This window comes from Vicugna pacos, chromosome 23, assembly GCF_048564905.1.
Source record: "Vicugna pacos chromosome 23, VicPac4, whole genome shotgun sequence".
Lineage (NCBI taxonomy): Eukaryota > Metazoa > Chordata > Mammalia > Artiodactyla > Camelidae > Vicugna > Vicugna pacos.
In genome coordinates this window covers 11,236,611-11,259,826 of record NC_133009.1, presented here as the reverse complement: position 1 = coordinate 11,259,826, position 23,216 = coordinate 11,236,611, and the positions used below count along the sequence as shown (strand labels likewise).

Here is a 23,216-nt window from a genome sequence, read left to right as displayed (position 1 = left end):
CTAACCTAGCAGGGAGCAGCACGCGAAATACTCTTCTGAAGTGTCAAGGTCAAGAAAGGCAACAAAAAGCTGAGGTGCCACCCAACATAAAGCCCACTACAGCTTATGTCCACCTCTGAAGGGCACCTTTTGCTATACAGGACATTACTGGGACATTTGGCAAAATCTGAATGGGGTCCAAGGATTAGTGGCAATTTCCTGATTTGAGGTTGCATAGAAAAATCTCCTTGTTTATAGAAAATACACATTAAACTCAGGGATGAATTTTACGAGTGAGAGGCCCATCAAGTTGGTAATTTATTCTCAAATGATTTGGGTTCTGTACTTGTAAGTTTTCTGTGTGATAATATTTTGGAATAAAAATGTTTTTTAAAGGTACAACATTTTTTCAATTTTGTTATATGGCTTAAAAAATGACTATAGCAATGATGAAGCCAATGGTGCTGAAGATGAATACTGCAACATCAAGAGTTTCACCGCATTATTTCTTGAAATAAAATAGAAATTGATGGTATTGTATATAATGTGATTTTTAAAGTGTATATTTTAACTAAAATATTTATTATTATGAGTTAAAAAAAGATCAGTGAATGAATACTCTTCTAGGTTGAATTAAAATAGAACATTTAAGGTTTAAAAAAGTTTGGCTGGGGTAAAAATAACAGTTTTGCAAAACCTGTGTGATCCAAAATTAAAATGATATTCAGCAGCAAGAAATATTCCAATTTCTCATAACCAGTTCTCACAGGCAAAGAAATGTATGCCTTACTTTAAGAAGGCGTCAAACAGAAATAGGCCAAACTCAAAGAATTTACCAAGTGTAATAAATTAGATGTAAAAAATCACCATAAAAGAATTTACAGCTTACCAAAAGATTCACAAGTAGAAGACTCCTTCTATCAACTTCTCAGAGTCCCATTAGCTTTGTACTGATCTCTGAAAGATGTGTTTTACCAAAATTCGGTTTACATTGACCTTTTCAGGGAATATGACTTGAAAAGAGGTATCTGATAAGACACTGCCTTATCCTTCCTTGCAGCAGTCCTGCTTTATGTAAGTGATCAGAATCAAGCGTCACGTATCATGTCAAATACCATCTCCTGTCCAACAAGTTCTCATCTCTCTCCAGTAATGAAGAGGTGGACGTTCTTCTTGGACTGCAGCATCTGTGCAGCGCGCTCCACACCGACCACGGCGGCCAACCTCTGGGCGTCGTACTTGGAGTAGAGGACAGTGCAGGTCCAGGTGGCTTCCTCTCCTCTGGTGGTGGCTCTCAGCATGTTGCAGACTTCACTGTAGAAGTGGGGATATGTTGGCAGCTCATAGAAAATCAGGTTCCTGATGCCTTTTATTGTGTATCTGTCAGAAGGAGAAAGAGAGGCTATGTCTACACGAGAGAATTTATGGAAAAGCCACCTATTCGTGTCACAGGCACAGTCACTCTTGCTGCTTCATGCTCAAGGAGGAAGATAATGGCACAAATGACAGACCAAAAGTTGCTCTAACTTCAACTGGAAGGGCTTAATTTTGTGACAATTTTTGAATTCCTAATGTTTGCATTAAGATAATGATAAAATGAATCTGCATTTCTTGAGCCTACTCTGAGCAGACTATAGTAGGGTGGGGAAGAATATATCAGGATTAAAAATCTGTCACAGAAATTTAAAAAGCAGGCACTTCCGATTTAACATTACCCTTGTTATAATCAGGCAAAATAGAATGTTCTATAATGGAGAAGAGGTCGGACCTAGTACATAAAATAAACTGCACAAACTAAATGTATCCTCATTAGTCTTTTTTTTGTCACTCTAGACACGTTAACTCCATGGCAGATGTCCTGACTTCATCCATTTATAAAATCTTGCCTGAGGACCCATTAGGCATTATGGGAAAGCGATTAGTTTCAACAGCTTCTGCACTTCTTTCCCTGCTGCACAGGGCTGCACGGTGGTGGTGAGCGTGTACACCCTAGGGACTGGCCTTACAGTTTCCTTTGAGGTCAGTCATTCCCTCTGGGGCTCTGTAACAAAAGATTTTATACGTTGACAAGGTTCTGATTTTTCCTGTCGACTGCTGATGTTACACTCCCTTGGGAATTTCATGTTATTCACAAAGGATAAGCTTTCCTTTCCTTTTTATCCCACGGCTCATCCTGATCTCTCTGGAGACCCTCCTCTTCCAAAATGTCACTGCAATCCATTACTTGGTTCACCTTTCCACAAAGAAGGGATTCTACTGGCTAATAAAGTTGAATAAACACAGTTCTCCCTCACTGGTTATCAAAACAAACGAAAACAAACACTGGGTTCCACTTCTGCTTAGTATGTAGAAAACTCAGGAGAATACTGCTCCCATGCTAACAAGAAAAAGGCAGACTATCTACAACAGCATTTCTTTGCTTGCACCCAGACAGCTGGCGGTGCGCTGGTGTATGTTTTAACAACTGGCTCTCAGTGGGGAGGGGAAGGTACTGATTTGAAGCATTTGCCAATTTCTGCGGTGTAAATTCTACCATGGCCAATTTCGAGCTATCAATGTCATGATGCTGAACTTGGAGCTGGGAAGAGACGCTCATACCGGCTCTAGAGAGTTTCAGCCCATCACTGACTGAATTCCAGAGTGACAAGCTTGTGTGAAGACAGGACACATGAACTACTTCACCTTTGACAGAGCACGGGAGGAAAAGAAGGTGGCTGCCAAGAAAGTGGGTAAGAAGAAATCCACACTTTTTAAAAAAAACTTGAAGTACAGTTGATTTACAATGTTGTGTTACTTTCAAGTGTATAGGAGTGATTCACCCATGCATTAATATATACATTCTTTTTAGATTCTTTTCCATTGTAGGTTATTCAAGATATTGAATATAGTTCCCTATGCTATACAATAGGTTTTGTGTATCTATTTTATATACAGTAGTGTGTATCTGTTAATCCCCAACCCCTAATTTATCCCTCCCCTCCCCACACTTACCCTTTGGTAACCATAAGTATGTTTTCTACATCTGTGAGTCTGCTTCTGTTTTATAAATACAATCATTTGTATCACTATTTTAGATTCCACATGTAAGTGATATCATATGATATTTGTGCAAGGAAGCCACACTTTTAGCAAGTCTTAAAGGGCAAGTGTGGATCTGCACGGTAGTTCAGAATCCCTGGGTTTCCCAGACATTCCTTGACTTCACATTCACTCATAAGGTCTTCTCCACAGGCCTCCACTGGGAGCCCTGGAGAAAGGCTGGAGGCAAGACAGAGGAGGTGAAGGGCTTGGTGGAAGCTGAGAGGAGAGCAGGACACTGAGACAAGACCCACCAGCATTGGGCCCCTCACTAAGCCACTGTCCACTGGAGGAACTGGCAGTCTGTGCTGCATGGAAGGTAACTATGGTAACAACTGGACTAGATCCACAACTCCCATACCAGGGGCCTGACAGAAGAGGTGTGCCTAGGCCAACCACTTACTCAGGCACTACATTCAACTGACAACTGCAAAAAACACAGAAAAGCAAGAAAAGGACATTAAAACCATGAGGTATCATTCTATCAAGTCACTGGCAACAAGTAGGGTTCTGCAGAAATAAACCAATGGAATATAAATTATTATTATTATTTTATAATTTGACAAATTTTGATAGATGTATACACCAATGAAACCACCACCACAATCAAGATAGCTAACATTTCCATCACTTCCCAAGAGGTGCAAATTTCTAATTCCCAATTTATCCCTTCCCATCCCCTTTACCCCCTGGTAACCGTAAGTTTGTTCTCTATGGCTGTGAGTCTGTTTCTGTTTTGTAAATAAGTTTATCTGTGTCCTTTTTTTAGATTATAAATATAAGCCATATCATATGGTATTTTTCTTTCTCTTTCGGACTTACTTCACTTAGAATGACAATCTCCAGGTCCATCAATGTTGCTGCAAATGGTATTATTTTATTCTTTTTTATCTCACACACACATATATATATATACACACCACATCTTTATCCAGTCATCTGTAGATGGACATTTAGGTTGCTTCCATGTCTTGGCTATTGTAAACAGTGCTTCTAGGAACACTGAAGTGCATGTATCTTTTCCAATTATATTTTTCTCCATATGTATGCCCAGAAGTGGTACCGCTGGATCATATGGTAAATTTATTTTTAGTTTTTTAAGGAACCACCATACTGTCCTATATGGAGTATAAATTATTGTGCAGGTGTATTTGGGGCAGGGAGGAGGGGAAGATGGGACGAAGCAAACAAGTGGCAATATATAGCAAATTTTAAATTGTCTTCAGTCTTCGAGCAAACAAACTTTCCTTTCCAAATTTATCCTAAGGAAATACTGAGGTAACTATGCCATCAACTATGCATACGGATGTTCTTGGAGTTATTGTGTATAATAGCAGAAAACAACAAAAATCCACACATATATTAAAAAGAAACCGGGTTAATTATCTATCCATACAATGTAATACTATGTAACCATTAAGAAGGATGCTATAGGCACACCTCATAGACTACCTATTAATTACACAGAAAAGGTATCTTTACAATGTAGAGATCTAGCAGACCCACCTTGACCAAGTGACTACATTTAGCATCACCAAAAATGGTATAAACTGACACCACAAGCCTCTTGGGCAGATGCAGTGGAAGAACACAATATCCTCTATGTAGAATTCTTACCAAAAAAAATGTTTAAATTTGTGGTCCCCAAACTTCGCTGCTCGTTGAATCACCTATTTTTTTTTTAAATACCTATACTTGGTCCCGACCCCCAGACACTATGATTTAATTCATACTGGGATATGGCCTGGACATTCAGATGTGAAAAAGCTCCCAAGGAGATTCTAATGTATAGCAAAATTTGGGGACACTGATTTAAATAATAAGAAAACAGACAAATCCACAGTGTGGTACATTCTACAGGAAATTAGACTGGACTCTTCAAAAATGTCAGTATCATGAAAAAGAATGAAAGGAAGAGAATCATTTTAGATCAAGGTTTCTTCTTGGCACTACTGACATTTTAAGCCAGGTAATTCTTTGATGCAGGGGCTGTCCTGGACACTGCAGGACGTTTATCAGCATCTTGGCCTTGACCTGCCTGAACCACTAGACCACTAGAACAACCTTCCAGCTGTGACAACCAAAAATGTCTCCAGATACTACCAAATGCTCCTTGAGGAGCACAACTGCCCCTGCTTAAGAACTACTAAGATAGACCAAAGAAACATGTTAACCGAGTGCAATGTATGATTCTTAGCTGAATCTTGGATTAGTGGTGGGGAGAAACGCCATAACGGTCATTTTGGGGACAACTAGGAAAATTTGAGTGTAGATTAAATATTAAATGATATTATTGCAGTAATGTTGAGTGGTATGTTAAGGGTGTTGTGATTAGATCAAAGGAGTTTGTTTTTAAGGGCTACAATCTGAAAGAGTTAGGGGTTAGAAACCTCCTGCAATTTACCATCTAACAGTTCAGGAAGAAAAAATGAGATGTGAGTCGAGAGAGAGGAGACAGAGAATGTGGGTGTGTTCAAACGTAGCAAAGTGCTAACAGCTGGTCAAATCTAAGAGAAAGGAGTTAGAGATGTTCATTGGTACAGTCTTAAAATATCTTTTGAAATAAAATTTTCCCAAATAAAAAGTTGAGGGGAGGGAGGATGTGACGGAACTATATATATTAACTTAAAAATACATCCATGTCATACAAACGTCTTTACCAAAATGTGAACTTATTTATGTTCTTTATTCAATGAGCACAGAAAATATTTAAGATAAAAGAAAAAAAATCCTAATGTGCATACTGTGATCCCAATTTTCTAACTTTTTTAAATGCCTATGGTCTGTGTGTGTGCATGTGCACATATTTTTTACATAAAAAAGACAGGAAAGGAATACACCAAAATTGGTATTTATATCAGTGCAGTGAGATTATAGGTGATTTCATTTTTTTAACCCTGTATTTTCCAAGTTCTCTATAATGATTGTGTAATACTCTTGTAATCAGAGAATTTCTAAAACAAAATAAAACCACAAAGCCAAGAAAAATGTCTCTTAGTACTACTTTGTCCACAGCAGAGACTGGGTATCTCCTGGAAATAAGAGAATGTGACCAGGACCTCTTCAGAGGGATGATTAGTGACAATTCCCTAAAATCTTCAGAACCCCTTCCCCTGCCTTCTTCCTCCCTTGTATGTGCCCTGGGTCTTCAGTGACCCCGTACAAATAAGGACCAACACCCCAAAAAGGACCTAAAACTAAGGGTATTCTAGATGTCTACTAACCAGCCAACTGCTGAACATAACTGACTTGAAAGGCTTTCCCACACACTCTGTAAAGTCCAGGTCTGCTACTTCTACAACTGGGGTTCTCACTGGGGTAGGAGGACTCAGAAACACCCCAGCAGCCTTTTCCAACTCCAGAAATTTCTCCTCCAGAGTCTGCCCTGCTGTGCTAACCCACTAATAATGCTCCGAGAAAGAGCTGTGAGCTGTCCTTCCTTCAGGGACCCCATCATGTGGGGTCCAATCCTAAGATTCTATTGGTTTCATATCCCTGAAAGAAAAAAAAAAAACTTTAGGTGGGATTTTTTTTTTTGCTAGCTTGTAAATAATACAAATGAATTGTATTATTTCTAACACTGCCTACTTCCAAAGAGAATATAAATACAGAATTTCAGAGTTGGATACTAAAGTTTAAAATACATGTACTTTACCCCAGGCCAAATCAAAAAATCAAATCACAAAGGCACTGCAGATCAAATCATCCATCATCACCTTGGTGACCAAAAAGTTCTAGTTGGGAATCTTGAGGTAACTGGCAGCTGCAGAACTCCAAGGCACATTATTTCCATTAACCTCAAACACAGGCTACACCCACTAACCTGGTCCAGGGTATAAGCAAATAGCACATGTTAGGTTTGTCTTTATAGTGACTTTGGGGGCAAAACAGTTTGGTCAATAAAAGAACAGTGTAACACAGGAGACCGCCCTGCCTACTTCAGAGAAAGGGCTCCTTTGACGTCGCGCCCTCTCCATGAAGAGCTGCTGTTTGAGAGCGGTCCTCTCCCCAGCTTAATTCACTCTTGCTATAGACAGTCACGCTGGGAAGTTTTCCAATCCATCCACTTCATTTAAAGGACTTGCTCTGGTGTCATGTCAAGCAGTCGGAAAACTGCTGAGTGCAAACTCCCCCAAAACACCACTTTCCAACATGAACGAAAACCACCATCTAAGGAAACAAAGCAAATGATGCCGCCAGCAAGCAGGCATTCATTAACACCCTTGGGCCAAACAGCCCTGTCTGGGTAGGCAAGAGTGGAGCCCAGCAAACACAAGTGTAGTCATTTCTCCTCTCCACTCACAGGTCACCTGGTCAGCATGATGCCCCAGGAGGTCACATCATGCCAGCTGGCTTCGCTCTGGCAGGCTGCTGGGTTCCTCCCTCCCCATCCTGGTAAGGAGAACACTTCTGGGGCATAGCACCCTAATGTCATCATCAACTGAAAGGCAACACAATGCCAAGGTGCATCATCTAATCCGCTCTAAAGTCTAGACAATTTCTGGCCTTAGGTGTCAGGGATTCTCTGAGAAAACGTGCCCTTTGTTAGTGTATGACTGAGAGTTAATGAAACAGTAAAGTCAGAATTGAAATTCACTGGACGTTATTGTGAATCAGGAAGGAAAAGGTTATAGGATGCACTTTCCATCTCTCTAGGTAAGGGCTAAAAAAGGGCTTTTACATTTGGCAGCAGAGAGGATTAGCAAAACAATAAAACAACTGAGCTCTGGGGGCACAAAGGGCTGCAACCATCCCAAGCAGTTAACAGAAGGCTCAATACTAGTTAACACTCTAATTAGAATTTTTTTTTAAAAAGGCCGACCCAGCTTATTCTGTCAAAGTCCCATGGTGGGGAAGGTAAGCAAACATTGAAGCCCTCGAATATTCAACTCTAAGCCCCTCACCTTCAGCTTCTTGTAAACATCAAGGGGCCCCCTAGTCCTGGTTCTCCTTGGCGCGGAAGCAAGCGCGGGGGCACCCACTCAGGACGCACCAGAATGTTCTGAATACGCGTGCTGTGCTCAGCTTCCATCTCCACAGACCACAGAGTCCCCAGGATTTTCTCTGTGCTTCTGTGACAGGTTCCTCCCTCTCCTGTATTCACTTAAGGTGTCCCTGTCGAGAGCTGTTCAACTCTGTAAGGTTTTTCTAGAAGGGCACACCTACAGCTACAGGAAAGTACCCCAAGTGTGGGCCTGCTCCAGAGCCACACACAGGTTACGCTGTAGTCACCCATTCGTTTCTAAGTTTTCCAACAATGCCCACCTTGGGAGAAAACCATCCACCCAACCAAGAAGAGTCTAATCAGCCCCAAAACTCTAGCTTCTCTGCAGTCAGTGGGGTGACGGAGGACCTCACAACACAGCAAGTCCACCACGCGCTCAGAAGCAGGCCCTCCGGGGAGGACACTGGAAACCTGGCCCTGCTTTACCTTTTGTAGAAATGGAAGCGCTCTGTGAGGAGCAGGAACTGCTTCTCTCCTTGAAGGAAGAAGTGTCTGGCCCTGGAGACCCCCGACTTCTGGGTGTACTCGCAGATGTGGGTGAAGTTCAGTTCCTCCTTCTTGAAGTAATTTCGGAGACGCACAAAGTCAAAGTAGGAAGGGACATAGATAAGCGTGTGAGACATGACTGCATCACGATACTGAGGCAAAATCTTGTTCACGAAGAAGTTAAACCTGGTTTGGAAAGGCAAAGGGCAAAGTCAGCGGTCTTCAGTTGAGCCCCTGGTGTCACCGCTAACTGCATGACGCTGGGCAAGTCACAATCTCCCTCCAACTCCCCAAAGAGGACAATTTGGCCTGCTCATCACAGGGAGACTGCGCGAAGGGTAAAACTTGTTAAGTATGTTAAAAGACAACTGCTACCACTATTCATCATAAGGAACAGATGTGACACCAGCCAGTCAACAAATAATTACTGAACACCTACTGCATGTTAAGCACCACTCTGCTACCACGGGTCCCGCGACTAAACATAATGAAGAGACGGGAAAAATACAGAGTGAATCAGAAAAAGTTCTTGCCCCAAAGGGCTTACAATTAAGTTGGTGCCATCCACCATTAAACAATATAATGTAATTTTAAAATGTCAGTCTAGGAGGAAGCACCCCTGATTTACTAACCCTGCCACTAACTAGCCAGAAGAACCAGGGCAAGGTACCATTTCTCTGGGGCTTCAGTGTCCTCCTCTGTCAGTGGCATGATTGGGTTCAATTATTTCATTTCATTTCATAAATACTAATCAATAAGGCCAACGTGGTACCTAATTCTAAATTTGTACACCAAAGTCAAATCTCTCTCTGTGGCCCCCAGGCATCCAACAGGACTGGGGAGGGATGGGTACCTGGCATCAATCACTGAAGCTAGGTTTTCAGCTTCCATCCTCTGGAAGACATGTGGGAGCTGCACCAGGACATGACTGATGGAGCCAGTCATCGGGACGTTCCTCACAGCCACCTGCCAGGAGTCAACGAGAGCATTAGGGGTAAGCCATCCCCGTGCTGACCAAATGCTATCCTCTCCTGCCTCGTGACACAAATACATAATACTTCAGGAGGATTCAGAGAAATAAGGAGAGAACCCACCTGGCCTTGCATGTTGACGCAGTACTTGTTGAACACGGAGTTGATCTGGGCATCCTGCAGGGCCCCGAATAGCAGTGTCTGGCGATAGTACTTGGACCAATTATTGAGGCTCCACATCCGCACACGAGAAAAGTCCACCCCATGTGAGTCCAAGGGCAGCAGGTTCATGTGGTTCATCAAATGCTTTGAGCAGAAATAATACTACCATTAATATTGATTGAGCACTGCTAAGCATTCTAGAGGTTTAGCGTCTTATTTACCCCTGTGAAGTACAGACTATCATCTCCCAAACCACGACAAGAAAACTGAGGCTCAGGCAGGTGAGTGACTTGCCCAGAGTCAGGTGAACACCCCTGACAAGGTAAGTTCAAACTAACCACCTCATGGACCTTTCAAAAAGGATCAAGATGGTACAGAAATATTTCTTTTAAAGGAACTTTTGAAAAGTTACCCTGGTCATTCTACAGGCTACTCAGTTCCAGGCTCGGACAAGAAGGGAGATGACAGGGAAGACAGAACTGCTGTCCTTCCGTGACCTGGTTCCCAAAACATCAGCAGAGTCCCAGAGAGACTGCATGTGCCTTTTCCTCAATTAAAGACGGACTCAACCATCAACAAGCCTTTTCCATTTTAATTATATTTTAACCTTGTAACGTATATTGAAGGGAAACAAGTACTGTAAATGTATTCCCTACTTTATAAATAAGTAATCCCCGTTATTTGTCCCAAACTTCCTCCAAGCCCAAGGTGGTAGGAAAAGTAAGTTCTCATATGCCTTATGAAAACAAACCTATTGTTTCAAAGCAGTTTTTCGATCCTAAAACTAAAAACACTGCAGAGTATGTGGAGAGGGAGACAAAAATCACAGCACAAATTACAGTAGGGGGACAAAAACATCATGTATTTCTCTGCAAAACAAGACCACACGTTAAGAGATTGTGAGCAATGTTTTCTCATCTCCACTGAAGACTAAACAAGAGAATGAGCATAAACTGTAAGAGGAATTATTTTAGATAGACATTCCTGGTGAGGAGGATTTTCAACCAACCAACCAACCAACCAATCACACTAAAGTGGTCTATTAGCAGAAGTAACCTTTAAGGGGAAGAAATCTTTTCAGGAGATTTGAAGACACTGACAAGAATTTTTATCTTTTTGGACACTTTACTGACCAATCTGTGGGTAGAAGATGGGACAATATTTTCCACTCTCAAATTGGAAAATGTGGAATATTTCCCTGTTTCCAAGCTACCTGAGTTTTAATCTGGACTTCAATAACCCTTTCAGACGCACACCACTGAGCTTCATGTCTCTAAATGTGAACGACCAACGTTACCAGGACGTGCTCCCAGTTCTGCATCAGGTAAATGTCAGCTTGATCAATGATGAGAAGCTCAATAGAAGACAGAAAGTCAAAGTCTCTCTTCTTCTCTCCTTCTCCACCAAGGATGGTCCTCAAGCCCAGCGGGGAGGCAATGAGGATGTCCGAGGAGTAAAAGGGGGCATAGAGTCGGATGCTTCTCTGCAGTACTGCCACTCCTACAAAACAGCCAAGTACACGTGTTCATCAGCCACTGCCAAGCCATCAGCTTCCACCCTCTCAAAGTGCCCCCTCCCTTGTACCTTCCACACTCTCCCTCTTAGTGTATAATGGGGCTCAAACTACTTTCTCTAGTAAGAGCAGCAGCAGCATCCCCCCCTTGCATCTGCAGTCCCTTCTAGCTCTCACCTTCTGCCTTTCTCTCACCGGCAAACCTTCCAGAAGATTGTCTCTACTTTAAAATCTCCCACTCACTCCTCAATGCACTGCAATCTGCCTCTGACTCTCAGGATGCCACTCTTGCTAAGGTCACCAACAGTTCTGAGTTAGCAATTCAATGGCACGTTAGTGTTTATTACCATGAATGCATAAGCAGTGTTTTGAATATACCCTCTGTGAAATGTTCTTTTCCTCATTGGTGGTCTCTATGACTTCAACTTCAACTTCTCCTATCACAGACCTGGTCCTCGCAGGACACCACCAGAGCCAATAATCGTAAAAAACCCGCACAGGGGACACCCCTCGGGCACCAGACTCAGGCAGACAAGGGGTGGGGTGGGATGGTGGGGAGTGCAGATTGCATTTCTGGGCTCCACAGGACTGAAACATGATAGCAGTTTGAGAGGCAACAGAGAACTAGGGAAAGGTTAAACAGTACAGTTCATCTCCCACACAGGGCTACTCTTTCCAGACAGGGAGAGGTAACTGTTTCATAGAATATACAGAAACAGAGAGTCAAGCAAAATGAGGAAGCAGAGAAACATGTTCCAAATGAAGGAACAAGATAAAACCCAAGAAAAGAAAAAGTAATGAAACAGAGATGAATAATTTATCCGATAAAGAATTCAAAGTGATTGTTACAAAGAAGCTCACCAAACTTGGGAGATGAATGAACAAACACTGTGAGAAACTCAAGAAAGAGACAGAAAATGTAAGAAAATTCTAAACAGAATTTACAGAGCTGAAGAATATAATAAGTGAACTGAAAAATACACTAGAGGAAATCAACAGCAGACTGGACAACACAGAAGACAGGGTAGTGGAAATCACCTCAACAGAACAGCAAAGAGAGAAAGTATTTTTTAAAAATGAGGACAGTCTCAGGGACCTGTGGGACAACATTAAGTGCACTGTCGCTGGCATTAAGGAGTCCCAGAAAGAGGAGGGAGAGAAACGGGTGGAAAACTTATTTGAAAAAATAATGGCTGAAAATTTCCCTAACCTGGTGAAGGAAACAGACATTAGGATCCAAGAAGCACAGACAGTCCCAAACAAAATGTACCCAAAGAGATTCATGCCAAGACACATTATAATTAAAATGTCAAAAGTCAGAGGTAAAGAGGGAATTTTAAGCAGTAAGAGAAAAACAACTAGTTACATGTAAGGGAATCCCCTTAAGATTATCAGCTCATTTTTCAGTAGAAACTTTGCAGGCCAGAAGGGAATGGAATGATACATTCAAGTATGCTGAAAGGAAACAATTTCCAACCTAGAAGGAAGAAAATAAAAGTCAGACAAGAAATAATGAATAAATGAAATGGAGACTAAAAATAAAAAATAAAAAGATCAATGAAATTAGGAGCTGGTTCTGTGAAAAGATAAACAACCTTTAGTCAGACTCATTAAAAAAAAAAGAGTATCCAAATAAATAGAATAAAAAAATGTTATAACCAACACCACAGAAATACAAAGGATTGTAAGAAATTACTATGAACAATTACACACCAACAAGTTGATAACCCAGAAGAAATGGATAAATTTCTGGAAATACACAATCTTCCAAGACTGAATCATGAAGAAATAGAAAATGTGAACAGATCAATTACTAGTAATGAGATTGAATCAGTAATCAAAAACTTCCAACAAACAGAAAGTCCAGGACCAGACGGATTCACTGGTAAATTCTACTGAACATGTAAAGAAGATTTAATACCTGTCTTTCTCAAACTATTCCAAGAAATTGAAGAGGATGGAATGCTTCCAAATTCATGTCACAAAACCAGCAAAACATTAGTACTAAAACCAGACAGAAACACCACAGGAAAAAAGAAAATTATGGGACAATATCCCTGGTGAACACAGATGGAAAAATCCTCCACAAAATATTACTAAACTGAATTCATCAATACTTTAAAAGCATCACGATCACAGCAGAATTCATTCCAGGGATATAAGGATGGTCTGACAAAGTGCATATAGAGGCAATGTACCTCAACATAACAAAAGCATATACATGCACCCCGTTAGCCAAGGTGAGACTCTCTCCCTTGGCAGATAAGATATCTCAAATACACCCTGGTTCTGCCAGGAGGCTGAGTCAGTGACCTATGAGAGAATGCCTAATTCCAGGCTTCCAGCTTCCAGCTATGGGCACCTCACACCTCACGTGCCTCACGGTCTCAGGTTTGACAAGGAGGAATTACCGATCCTGAAGTGGTCATCGATGTTGCCGACAAACACAGCTTCGTAATCCTCAGGCCTCTTCAGGTTGGGTGGTCTCTCCTCGGGATCTGAGCCATACTCTCCATTAAACCTCTTTTTGTTGCTTACAATGATTTTCTTCTTGCTGTCCCCCTCAAGGAGGCTGATGAAGAGCTGTACCACCCGCAAAGCGGCTTCCCGGAAGGGCACCACTATCAGCACCTGTGGAGGCAGTGAGTGACGGGCAGCCTTGCAGGTGCAAGAGGAAGGAAGCACAGCCCGAAGTGAGCCTGTTGAGGACATGGTGCTAAGGAGCCCTCTGTTCTGCAGTCCTCGGCCAGGGACCATATCCACGTCACCCCCTCGTACACAGGACCTGGCTCAGTACAGGCTGAGCATCTTTCATATCTACAGCAACACGTCCTATGGACTTTCATCTCACAGCTAACTGGGAGGCAATTCTTAAGCAGAATGTGGAAATACCTTTCAAGATAAGCTAATGTTCATAACAGAGGTGTCCACTAGCAAAGACCTAAGGACATAAACACACAAAGTTCTTTGAGGACAAGAAAGTTACTGGCTTCTGTCTCCCACAGAACTTAGCACAGTATTTTGATCCATAAGACTCAAAGATCATGCTGAATAAACAAATTAGGTGTAAGAAGTACAGAATAAAGCTAGTAAAGAAAAGGACTAATGCATCATTACTTCCCTAGTACATTTCCTAGTGTATTTTCCAGAAATGATGATAAAGCGCTCCTGAAATAAGGTCGTATTTCAACAGGAAGTATAAGACTCAGTTTTCCAAACATTTCCCAAAATGCTTAATGTTATAACTGTTGTGGAAAAAAAAAAAACAGAAGATACGTAATAAATGATTAATTTCTAACTATCTTTTTGTAAACAATAGAATCAATGAAAATAACCCCAGTCAGATCAGACAATTCATCAAATTCTAAATGTACTTTCTGGGTAATCTGCCTCTTGCTCTTTTTTTTGCATTTTTAAATGGAAACAGATAATCTTATTATCCTCATGTTCGAGATTCTGAAAGTTGCCAGAAATGCAACTAGCACAGCCAGGAGGGTTAGTGATTCAGTCCGCTACAATGCAGGGATGATGGACCGATTCTGAAGAGGGCCAAGTTATCATCCTGGCAGTGACAGTAAGTGTCTAGGCTTTGGTTTCCCCAGTTGTCAAACAGGGCACCTGGACTACAAAATCTCCAAGAGCCACATCGGTATTAAAACACCAGAATCTTACTAAGCTCAATGAGAACAATCTAAGAAGATAAGGCTTCTTCAAGATGGAGACACGCAGGCTAAGGGATGGGGAATGGAAGGCACAGTATCCAGCTCCATAACAGCATGGAAAGTGTAGACAGAATTAAGACATTTTCAATCTAAGACCCCAGTCCACTGGAGCTTAGGCTTAGGAGCCCAAATAAATGGGATCATCACTTTAAATAACTATACAATGGAAAAATGAGGATCTTTATTTTTCAAGATTTACATATTTATGTGGCTTAGTGGAGAGAATCCTTGGTTCTAGTCCCACCTCTGCTACTCTTTCCCTGGCCCCCAACGAATCTGGGTCCACAGGTGTAACAGGTAGAGACTGAATAGAATACTCCTTAAGGTCCCAGCCAGCTCTGACACTCACAAAAAAGAGATCTATGGTAGAGTGTTACTTATGTATGCTCAGGGTTTATCTTTAAGGATAACTGTCATGGAGGTACCTCCTACTCCAGTTTCCACTTGAACCACTGTCAGAAAGTCCACTGAACCGTCTGCAGCACTGCTCTGACATCACCCGGCCCATCTAACAAGCTCACTCTTGGACTCATTCATTATTCCAATCATTACAACACCTGAGAACATGCTAAGGGCCAGGCAGCTGTATGGTAGAGCCTTACAGCCTCCTTGAGGGCAAAGTTCTCCTGCTGCCACTCACCTTGGGCCTTGTTAGCCCTTGGTCCCTGAAGTCGTCATCATCACCCACCCCAAGTTTCTGGCTTCGGCGTCTGCTGTTGTTGCCAAGCACCTGGGCATTGGCTTTGAGGACATGGTTTATCACATGCAGGCAGTACACGTGGCGGATCTCTTCCCCATTCTTCAGGGCAGTCCTTTCTGGGTAGAACAGGTCCCGGTAAGAATTCATAATTAAGAAGAGCTCTTTCTGGAGGGGTGTGAATGGGCTGTTTGATTTTTGGGTTCCAGAGAGGAACTGGCTGTTGGTCTTGATCCAGGTGGATTCCAGAGGCTTCTGGAGATGAAGTGACTTTAAGTCAACATCCTTTGGGGGTTTAAAGGTTTCCAACTTCTGAAACTTGGATGAAAAGACAAGCTGGCCCAAGATGGGCCACTGGGGGAGAGATGGTCAAGAGTTAAGTCAGAAGTGAATTATAGTACCCTACCTTCACACAGTGCTTTATAATTCACCACAGGCTCTCATGACTTAGAGATCCTCTCATTTAATCCTCACAACAATCTCACAAGGCAAACACTATAATGCTCTTCTCACAGTTTAGGAAATGCTGAGATTCAGAGGTTGTATGATTCAGACAAACAGGAGAGAATAGAGCTAAGAACAAGAGCCCAAGGTTTCTGACTTTAGAAATCTTGTGAGCTCTTCGCTGTATCAGTGGGTCACAAACTGCCGTGGACCACATTATAGAATGTTAGAATTTATTCTAGATAAAAAAAAAGGGCCCAATGGTCAAATAACTTTGGTAAACACCGGAAAACCTAATCCCCCTCAGGGAGAGTCACATGCCCATTAGATACTAAAGGTTCTGCTGAGCCCTATAACAGAACTCAGTCCCATGCCATCTAACCCAGAGTTTTTCACATGCACTTGGGCATGAACAAATCTGGTTCATTGTACTGGTTTTTGTTTTTGTTTTTTGTGGGAACCTATCTATAAGAATCCTAAAGAATAGTATTTTGTGGAATACCAGTTTGGAAATGTTTGCATTATAACTGTTGATCTTAGCAATTAAAAAAAAGGATGACCTCAGCAGTAAAAAAAAAGAATTAACTACTGATATATGCCAACAAATGGGATGACTCTCCAGGAAATTATGCTCCATGAAAAAAGCCAACCTGTATGATTTTATTTATAGAACACTTTTCAAATAAGAAAATTATACTAATGGAAAACAGCTTTAGTGGTTACCAAGGGTTAGGCATCAGGGAGCAGGAGGTGGGTGTGGTTATAAAAGAGCACCAGGGAATAGGAGGGATCTTTCTGGTGCTGAAAATGTCCTGTATGTTGACTGTGGTGGTGGACAGGGGAACCTATGCATGTGATAAAACTGTACGGAAGTAAATAACACACGCAAATAAGTAAGAACAAAAAACTGAGGCAACCTGAACAAGACAGGTAGGTTGTATCAATGAAAATCATACCAGTTCTTAGTTGTGACACTGTACTCTAGTTTTGCAAAATGTTACCATTGCGGGAACTGGGGAAAAGAGCACGTGGGCTGTCTTTGCATTGTTTCTTACAACTGCATCTATAATTATTACCGCTATAAAAATTTCAACGAAACAAGGATGGCCAGGAAACAAGGAATAACATCAGTGGTGGAAAACAAGCACCATAAAAACCAAGAAGTAAAAACTGCTCCATACCTGAGTGATTTTGTTGTGAACCTGTCTCAGATATTTCAAACAAAGGAACAGCAGTAGCCATCGTTTCACTGAACACTTTCTATGTACCTGCCAGTAAACTAAATTACTTTTTTGACGTAGACATTACTATCCCCCTCTAACACATGAGAAGAGTGAAGATCAAAAAGGTACATTAACTTGCCTTGGGTCCTGAAATATCCCCTTGCAGGTGTGCACCTGTCTCCAGGGCACTCTTATCTTACTGGTCCCCGTCCTCCAGCTTCCCAGTGTCTTTTCTAGCTATACCTGTGCCCTACTAGGCTCGTCCAGCCTTCCTATGTCCTGCTCCCCATCAAGCCATCTCCCACTGGTATATATCATACATTCAGGGAGCCACCGAAACCCAAGACGACTGCTGCTGCCTCTCTGTAACTGGGATGACTGATCAACACTTACTTTTAGCTGGTGGGTAGTTTTGGTATTTGTGGCAATGGCCTGGATTTCTTTTTCTTTCAGTTCTTTGTTCACATGTTGTACAAATGGATCTAATTCAGAATAAAGAATATCAGAACACTTAGAGCAAATGGCAGGAATTTTTCAGTCTTCGTCAGTGAACAGTATGCTGTTCTTCGTGATGTTAAATCATCTTTTTTTCCCATCAACTTTCCCATCATTTATCCCAGTCCAGAGCTTAAAAGCTTCTCACAGGTTCATCTCCCTAAAGCATCTCTCCAATCACATTGCTTCCCAGCTCAAAAATCTCTGAAGAAACGTCTTGGTCTGAAAGTCAGGGCATTACAGCATATACCTCTCCAATGAATTATACATATTTTTGAATTACACAGCCCTCAAATTCTTCTGCCACTGTGGCTTTCCATCATTTAAAAATCCTATCCTCTCTTTCATTTCACTTTCGTATATCCAGATCATATCAGTTTAATGTTACCCCCGGACTCACAATAAATAACTGCCTCCCAGGAGTTTACTGTGTCGGGCACTATGCTGGCTCCACTAAGAGGCCAGCTATGGTCTCCTACACAGTCATCGCCCTCTTCTCAAGTCCCCCAGCCTACCCACAACCCAGCCACCCCAACACATATACATGCACGTCCTACCTCGTCTAACTAGACTGTGAGATCCCTGAGAGCAGGTTCCATGTCTGATTTAACTTGCACTGGCCATCTAATCTTCTCTTCAGTCCCACTCATTAAGAAGCAAAGTTAAATGACCCATCCAAAGATCCAAGTATTAACACTTTAAATGCAGTGCGCCTTATATTAATACCTAAAGTAAGCAACCAGAGAAATTTTAGAATAGCTAAGCTTCCCAATATTTCCTCCAGAGTTTTTAAAATTTTTGCTAGTTCAGAATGGGGTTCATGCCCTACTTCTACCTGCTGCTTCTCCCTCTTCCCCAGAAGAGCCAACAGAACTGAATGAGTCAAATGAGGATTGAAGTTACAGCTTCAATGGCAAGCTGGTTGAAGAATGGCACTGGGACCAAAAAAGGCAGTCAGGACACAGAGTGAGACCAACGTGACTTGCACCCCAGGCACAGGCTGAGATGTGGCACTTGGGAGAGAACAGAGACCTGCCTAAGCCTACCACAGGCAGGCCCCGTCCAGGAGACTGCCATGAGGCGGAGAGGCGGGGGAGACAGGGTGGAGCTTGCTGGCATCTGAGGTGCTCCCTGGTAATAAGGACCAAGCAGATTAGCCACTCCCAGGTTTTGCAAATCTGGAAAATGACTGCTTCAATATGGAAGAGCAAGTGAAGGGTAGAGAGAAAAGTGCAAAGTAGTTTTCTCTTCTTTCTCTTTTTCTTCCTTCTCTGCCTGGGTAGGAAATCAGAAGTCTTCCCCTGACCTCATCTGTGGAAACGTGAAGCCTGGGGAATTGGCTTTCCCTGCTATACTCTTAAACTGTTTATTCTACAAAACAGCCCCCTACTCCCATCTCTGCTTAACCACTGAAAAACACAAAATATCTTTGAGAAGCACTTCTTCCCAGCTCTAGATCTAGCTGCTGAACTATCTGTTTTCATTGCTGCTCATTCCAATAACAGGAAGTTTAACGTGTACTAACCCATAATTTCCCATAAGCACCCGGTGACCGCAAACAACACACACTGTGCTGACCTTTTGATGCTTTCAGAGAACAGTTGCCTCCACTTTCCTCTTCAAGAAAATTGGTTTCTAGGCTGAAGAGTGACTCGTGTTTTGCATCTGTAAACTCCTTGGGAGATTCCTGTGATGTGCCAGGTGGCTCGTGCCCATCTTTTCCATCAGGGTCAGCAGGTAAGGCTACACCTGCAATTTTGAGAAACATTTTGTACAATTCTTTACTACTCATAAACACAATTATACCTCTGTTGACAAATAAACATCTAATTCCTTAGCCTACATCAATACTGATGTTCACTGTTGTTACTTACTTTTAAGCAAATTCAGGTGGAAGACATCAGTTTCAATATTAAGCCTGACTGTTGACCAAGTACGTGTAAGGATGTTCAAAGCAGCATTGATTTTAAGAAATAACTGGAAAAAATGGTTTCATCATTTCTATCAATGGGGTACTAATTAAACTACCACATATCATTTACAATGGAGTACTAAATGATAAAGCAAATGTGAACCCACAATTACACACATGAAAAAAGGTCCATGTTATATTATTAAAGAAAAAAGTAAGTTACAGAAACGTAGGAGACCATTACACACATACACACAAATATATGCATATACTCGTGTTTGCTCATATATCCATAAAAAAGTATTTTGGAAGGTTATATAAAATGTTAAAGGTGTTTGTCTCAAGGTGGTGGAGATATAGGTTAACTATACTACCCCCTGGGATAGCTCAAGTGGTAGAGTGTGTGCTTAGCATGCATGAGGTCCTGGGTTCAATCCCCAGCACCTCCTCTAAAAACAAAATAAATAAACCTAATTACCCCCCAAAAAAACCCAAAATAAAAATAAGTAAGTAAATAAATCTATTTTTAAAAAAGAAAAAAAAAAGTTACCCTGATATTCAGACAATGGGCTACTACTCCAGTAATAAAAAGAAATGAACTACTAATACATGAACAACATGAGTGAGTCACAAAAGCATGAGTACTCAAAGAAGCCAGACACAAAAGGGTACTTATTGCATACTTCCATTCACATAAGTTTCTGAAACAGGCACAACTAATCTATAGTGAAAGAAAGCGGGTCAGTGGTTGCCTAGTGTCAGGTCTGGGAAACTGACTGTAAAAGAACAAAAAGAAACTTTTTGTAGGTATTGGAAATGTTCCGTGTCTTGATTTTGGTGGTGATAATACAGATACACACACTCGTCAAAACCTATCGAATTACATACTTGAGTACACATTACTGTTGGTAAATCACATCTCAATAAAGTTGATTTTAAAATTAAAGAGAGCGGCATGGGCTCATAGCTCAGTGGTAGCATGCATGCTTAGCATGAGCAAGGTCCTGGGTTCAATCCCTAGTACCTCCATTAAAAAAAAATGTGTGTGTGTGTGTGTGTGTGTGTGTGTATAAAGTTAAAGAAAAAAGTCATCTAGAAGTCTGAGTGAAACAGAGTTCCTTTAAGCTTTCAATCCCAGCTCTTCTCTGAAACCTCCCCTCAGTTTCCCTGGCAGCGTGCGACCACTCTGCATCTTCAGCATCTTACACTAGCTGTTCCGCTCAAATCTGCTGCTTGGGAAGTTCTGCATATTTTATGTCCATATTCCATTAAACTTAGTTTCTCTAAGGAAGGAATAGTAATCTAATAAATTGAGACTCTGCCAAAACCGGACTCTCCCTTTCCTCTCAATCAGGGGAATTTGAACTAGGACTCATGAAGTCCTTAAAAAGTAAGCAAATACGTCATTTCTGCATTTTTCTGGCAAGAGGGTCCTATGTTTTCATCAGACTCTCAAAGATATCAGCAACCTCAAGAAGGTTAAGTGTCTCTGCTTCGGATCCATGGGCTTTCAGCCAGCCCATACAGTACAGGGTACTGCGCCCATGGGGCAATCTGTCTAGCCCCAGCAAAGATGGTGAACCCACATCAAAGACACTTACTCTCCTGCATTTCAGCAGACTCTGCCGCCATCTCCTCCTCCACACTGATGTCACTAGCACCATCTTCATGGTTCATTTCTGCCTCATCTACAACACTGTCTTCTTCCTCTTCCTCGTCATCATCGTCCTCCTCCTCCTCTTCCTTGGAAACATTCTTTAACGTGGCGAGTAGTTTATGGTAACCAGAAACTTGTTCTGGTTCACTCTCTGCTTCACTTTCAGAACTCGAAGTATCTGAACTCTCTGACTAAAAGGAGAATGGGAATTTTAAAAACAAAAATTATGTTGCTCTTGTTGTTACTCCGCGACTATCATCAGGCCCACAGTGTAACAGGTTCAGGCTTTTCTAAATAAAAATTAGCTTTCCTGTAAATACGCAATCCTATCTATTCAACCAAGCCAGCACCAAATTTGTTTAAAATAGCTAATCTAGCTGTGTTTGTAGAAGCTGTTCATCTTCTTTGAACTGCTAATGTTCCACATGGGAAGAAAGACGATGAAAAACATAGAGCTTCAGGTTACAAGGTGATCTAAACTATGTATCAGACGTTTGGCATTTTTAAAGGAGCCAAAGGAACATTACAATAAAACAAAAAAACTACCAGTTTTTTTTTTTTTTACTTTGTTGGAATGAGATAAGACCTCTGATGATTCTGCACTCTATTTTACGTTAAACAAACATAATACTTCTTAGGATTTACCAAGAGCCCCCTGCTAAGTCTCCTTAACAGGTTTTAACAGGCTAATCTTTCAGAGCAGTTTCAAACTCTTTGTACCATACTAGCTATCACAATGGCATTTTAACAGCCATCTGCATTCAAAACTAAGTAATATTACTAAAATAAGAGCTTACATCTAAAACTGAAAAGAATAGAAATGTAGCCAAATTCTACTATTATACATAATCTTAAAAATAACAATTCAGCACCAACAATCATAAAGAAAGTATAAAGCATTACCAGTTGACAAGTCTGTGGTTTTGCCTCCTTTGTAGAAACCCTAGAAGAAACAAGTAATGTTAAACTCTAACTACTAGTACAGGACAATTAGAAAAAGTCTAAGGATACAACTTTAAATGAAAATAGCATAATATACCATTACAAATATACTATAACTACTAGTTATGTAAAAACTACATAACCACTTGGACAAGGATTGTAAGAATATGACAGATAATTATTAACAAATAAAAGGTTTAACGAGATCACACGACAAATACTAGTCACACAATAACTCGCTCTCATCCAAAAGATGGAAAAACTTGGCAAATAAAAGCCTTTTTATTCTAGCAAATTTCTTAATTAGACTGTCCCACTGTTGAGAAGGTGGCCCAAAGTGGTGGGATGAGCACTAAGACCATAATTGAGGGTCTGCACACTAATAGAGAGAGGAACCCACAACTACATCAGTGATGTCCCAAGGTCCCAAGTAATTCTTTAAAAACACAAAATTCAAAAACAATCTAGAAAATCTCTTGACCATACAAAACCCAGCTCCACATACACATACACAGGGGGCGTGCGGTCTAGCATAAGCTACCCGCTCAACAAAAAGTAGGAAGACTCTTGAAACGCCGCATCTCAGGCGGCAAGCCGCCAGGACCCTCCAAGCCGAGGGCAGCGTGGGAAAAGGAGGGAGCTGCCCCGTCACTATCCCCCGGGAGACCGGCGGGCCCAGCGGGGAAACGCGGGCTTCCACTCGCAACAGACGCGGGCAGAGCTGGCCCCAGCCATGCCCCTCCATACCTGTCATAGAAGGGATGCTCCTCGCCGAAATCCCGAAGATGCCTCTTCTGCTTTTTAGTCAGGCTGCTAAGCAGCTGGCCCTGGCTCCGGCTCCGGCTCCCGCGTTTGCCCATGGCGAAAACATCAAGTTAACCCACCTCGGAGAAGCACGTCTTTCACCCGGAAGTAGTCTCGTCGACCCAC

At 41.7% G+C, this 23,216-nt stretch overlaps 1 protein-coding gene across 1 annotated transcript; it reads right to left on the bottom strand.

Annotated features, from left to right (window-relative positions):
• Positions 1-511: 511 nt before the first annotated feature.
• UTP25 (UTP25 small subunit processome component) lies at positions 512-23,216 on the bottom strand. Its single transcript, XM_006198729.3, has 12 exons — positions 23,034-23,216; positions 22,248-22,287; positions 21,289-21,535; positions 19,354-19,524; positions 17,674-17,762; positions 15,557-15,967; positions 13,606-13,825; positions 10,979-11,181; positions 9,643-9,825; positions 9,402-9,514; positions 8,489-8,734; positions 512-1,359 (listed from the first exon to the last, which is right to left on the bottom strand). Exons 1-12 carry the CDS (start codon positions 23,144-23,146, stop codon positions 1,116-1,118), a joined length of 2,280 nt encoding a protein of 759 aa, XP_006198791.1. The 5' UTR covers positions 23,147-23,216; the 3' UTR covers positions 512-1,115.

Excerpts from the sequence above, each read along its gene's own strand:
- UTP25 (XM_006198729.3), bottom strand. The coding sequence starts at position 23,146 with ATGGGCAAACGCGGGAGCCGGAGCCGGAGCCAGGGCCAGCTGCTTAGC. Across the intron at positions 13,826-15,556 it reads AAGGGCTAACAAGGCCCAAG|GTGCTGATAGTGGTGCCCTT; the intron begins GTGAGTGGCAGC and ends CTGCCTCCACAG. Across the intron at positions 9,515-9,642 it reads GCGTCAACATGCAAGGCCAG|GTGGCTGTGAGGAACGTCCC; the intron begins GTGGGTTCTCTC and ends GACTCCTGGCAG.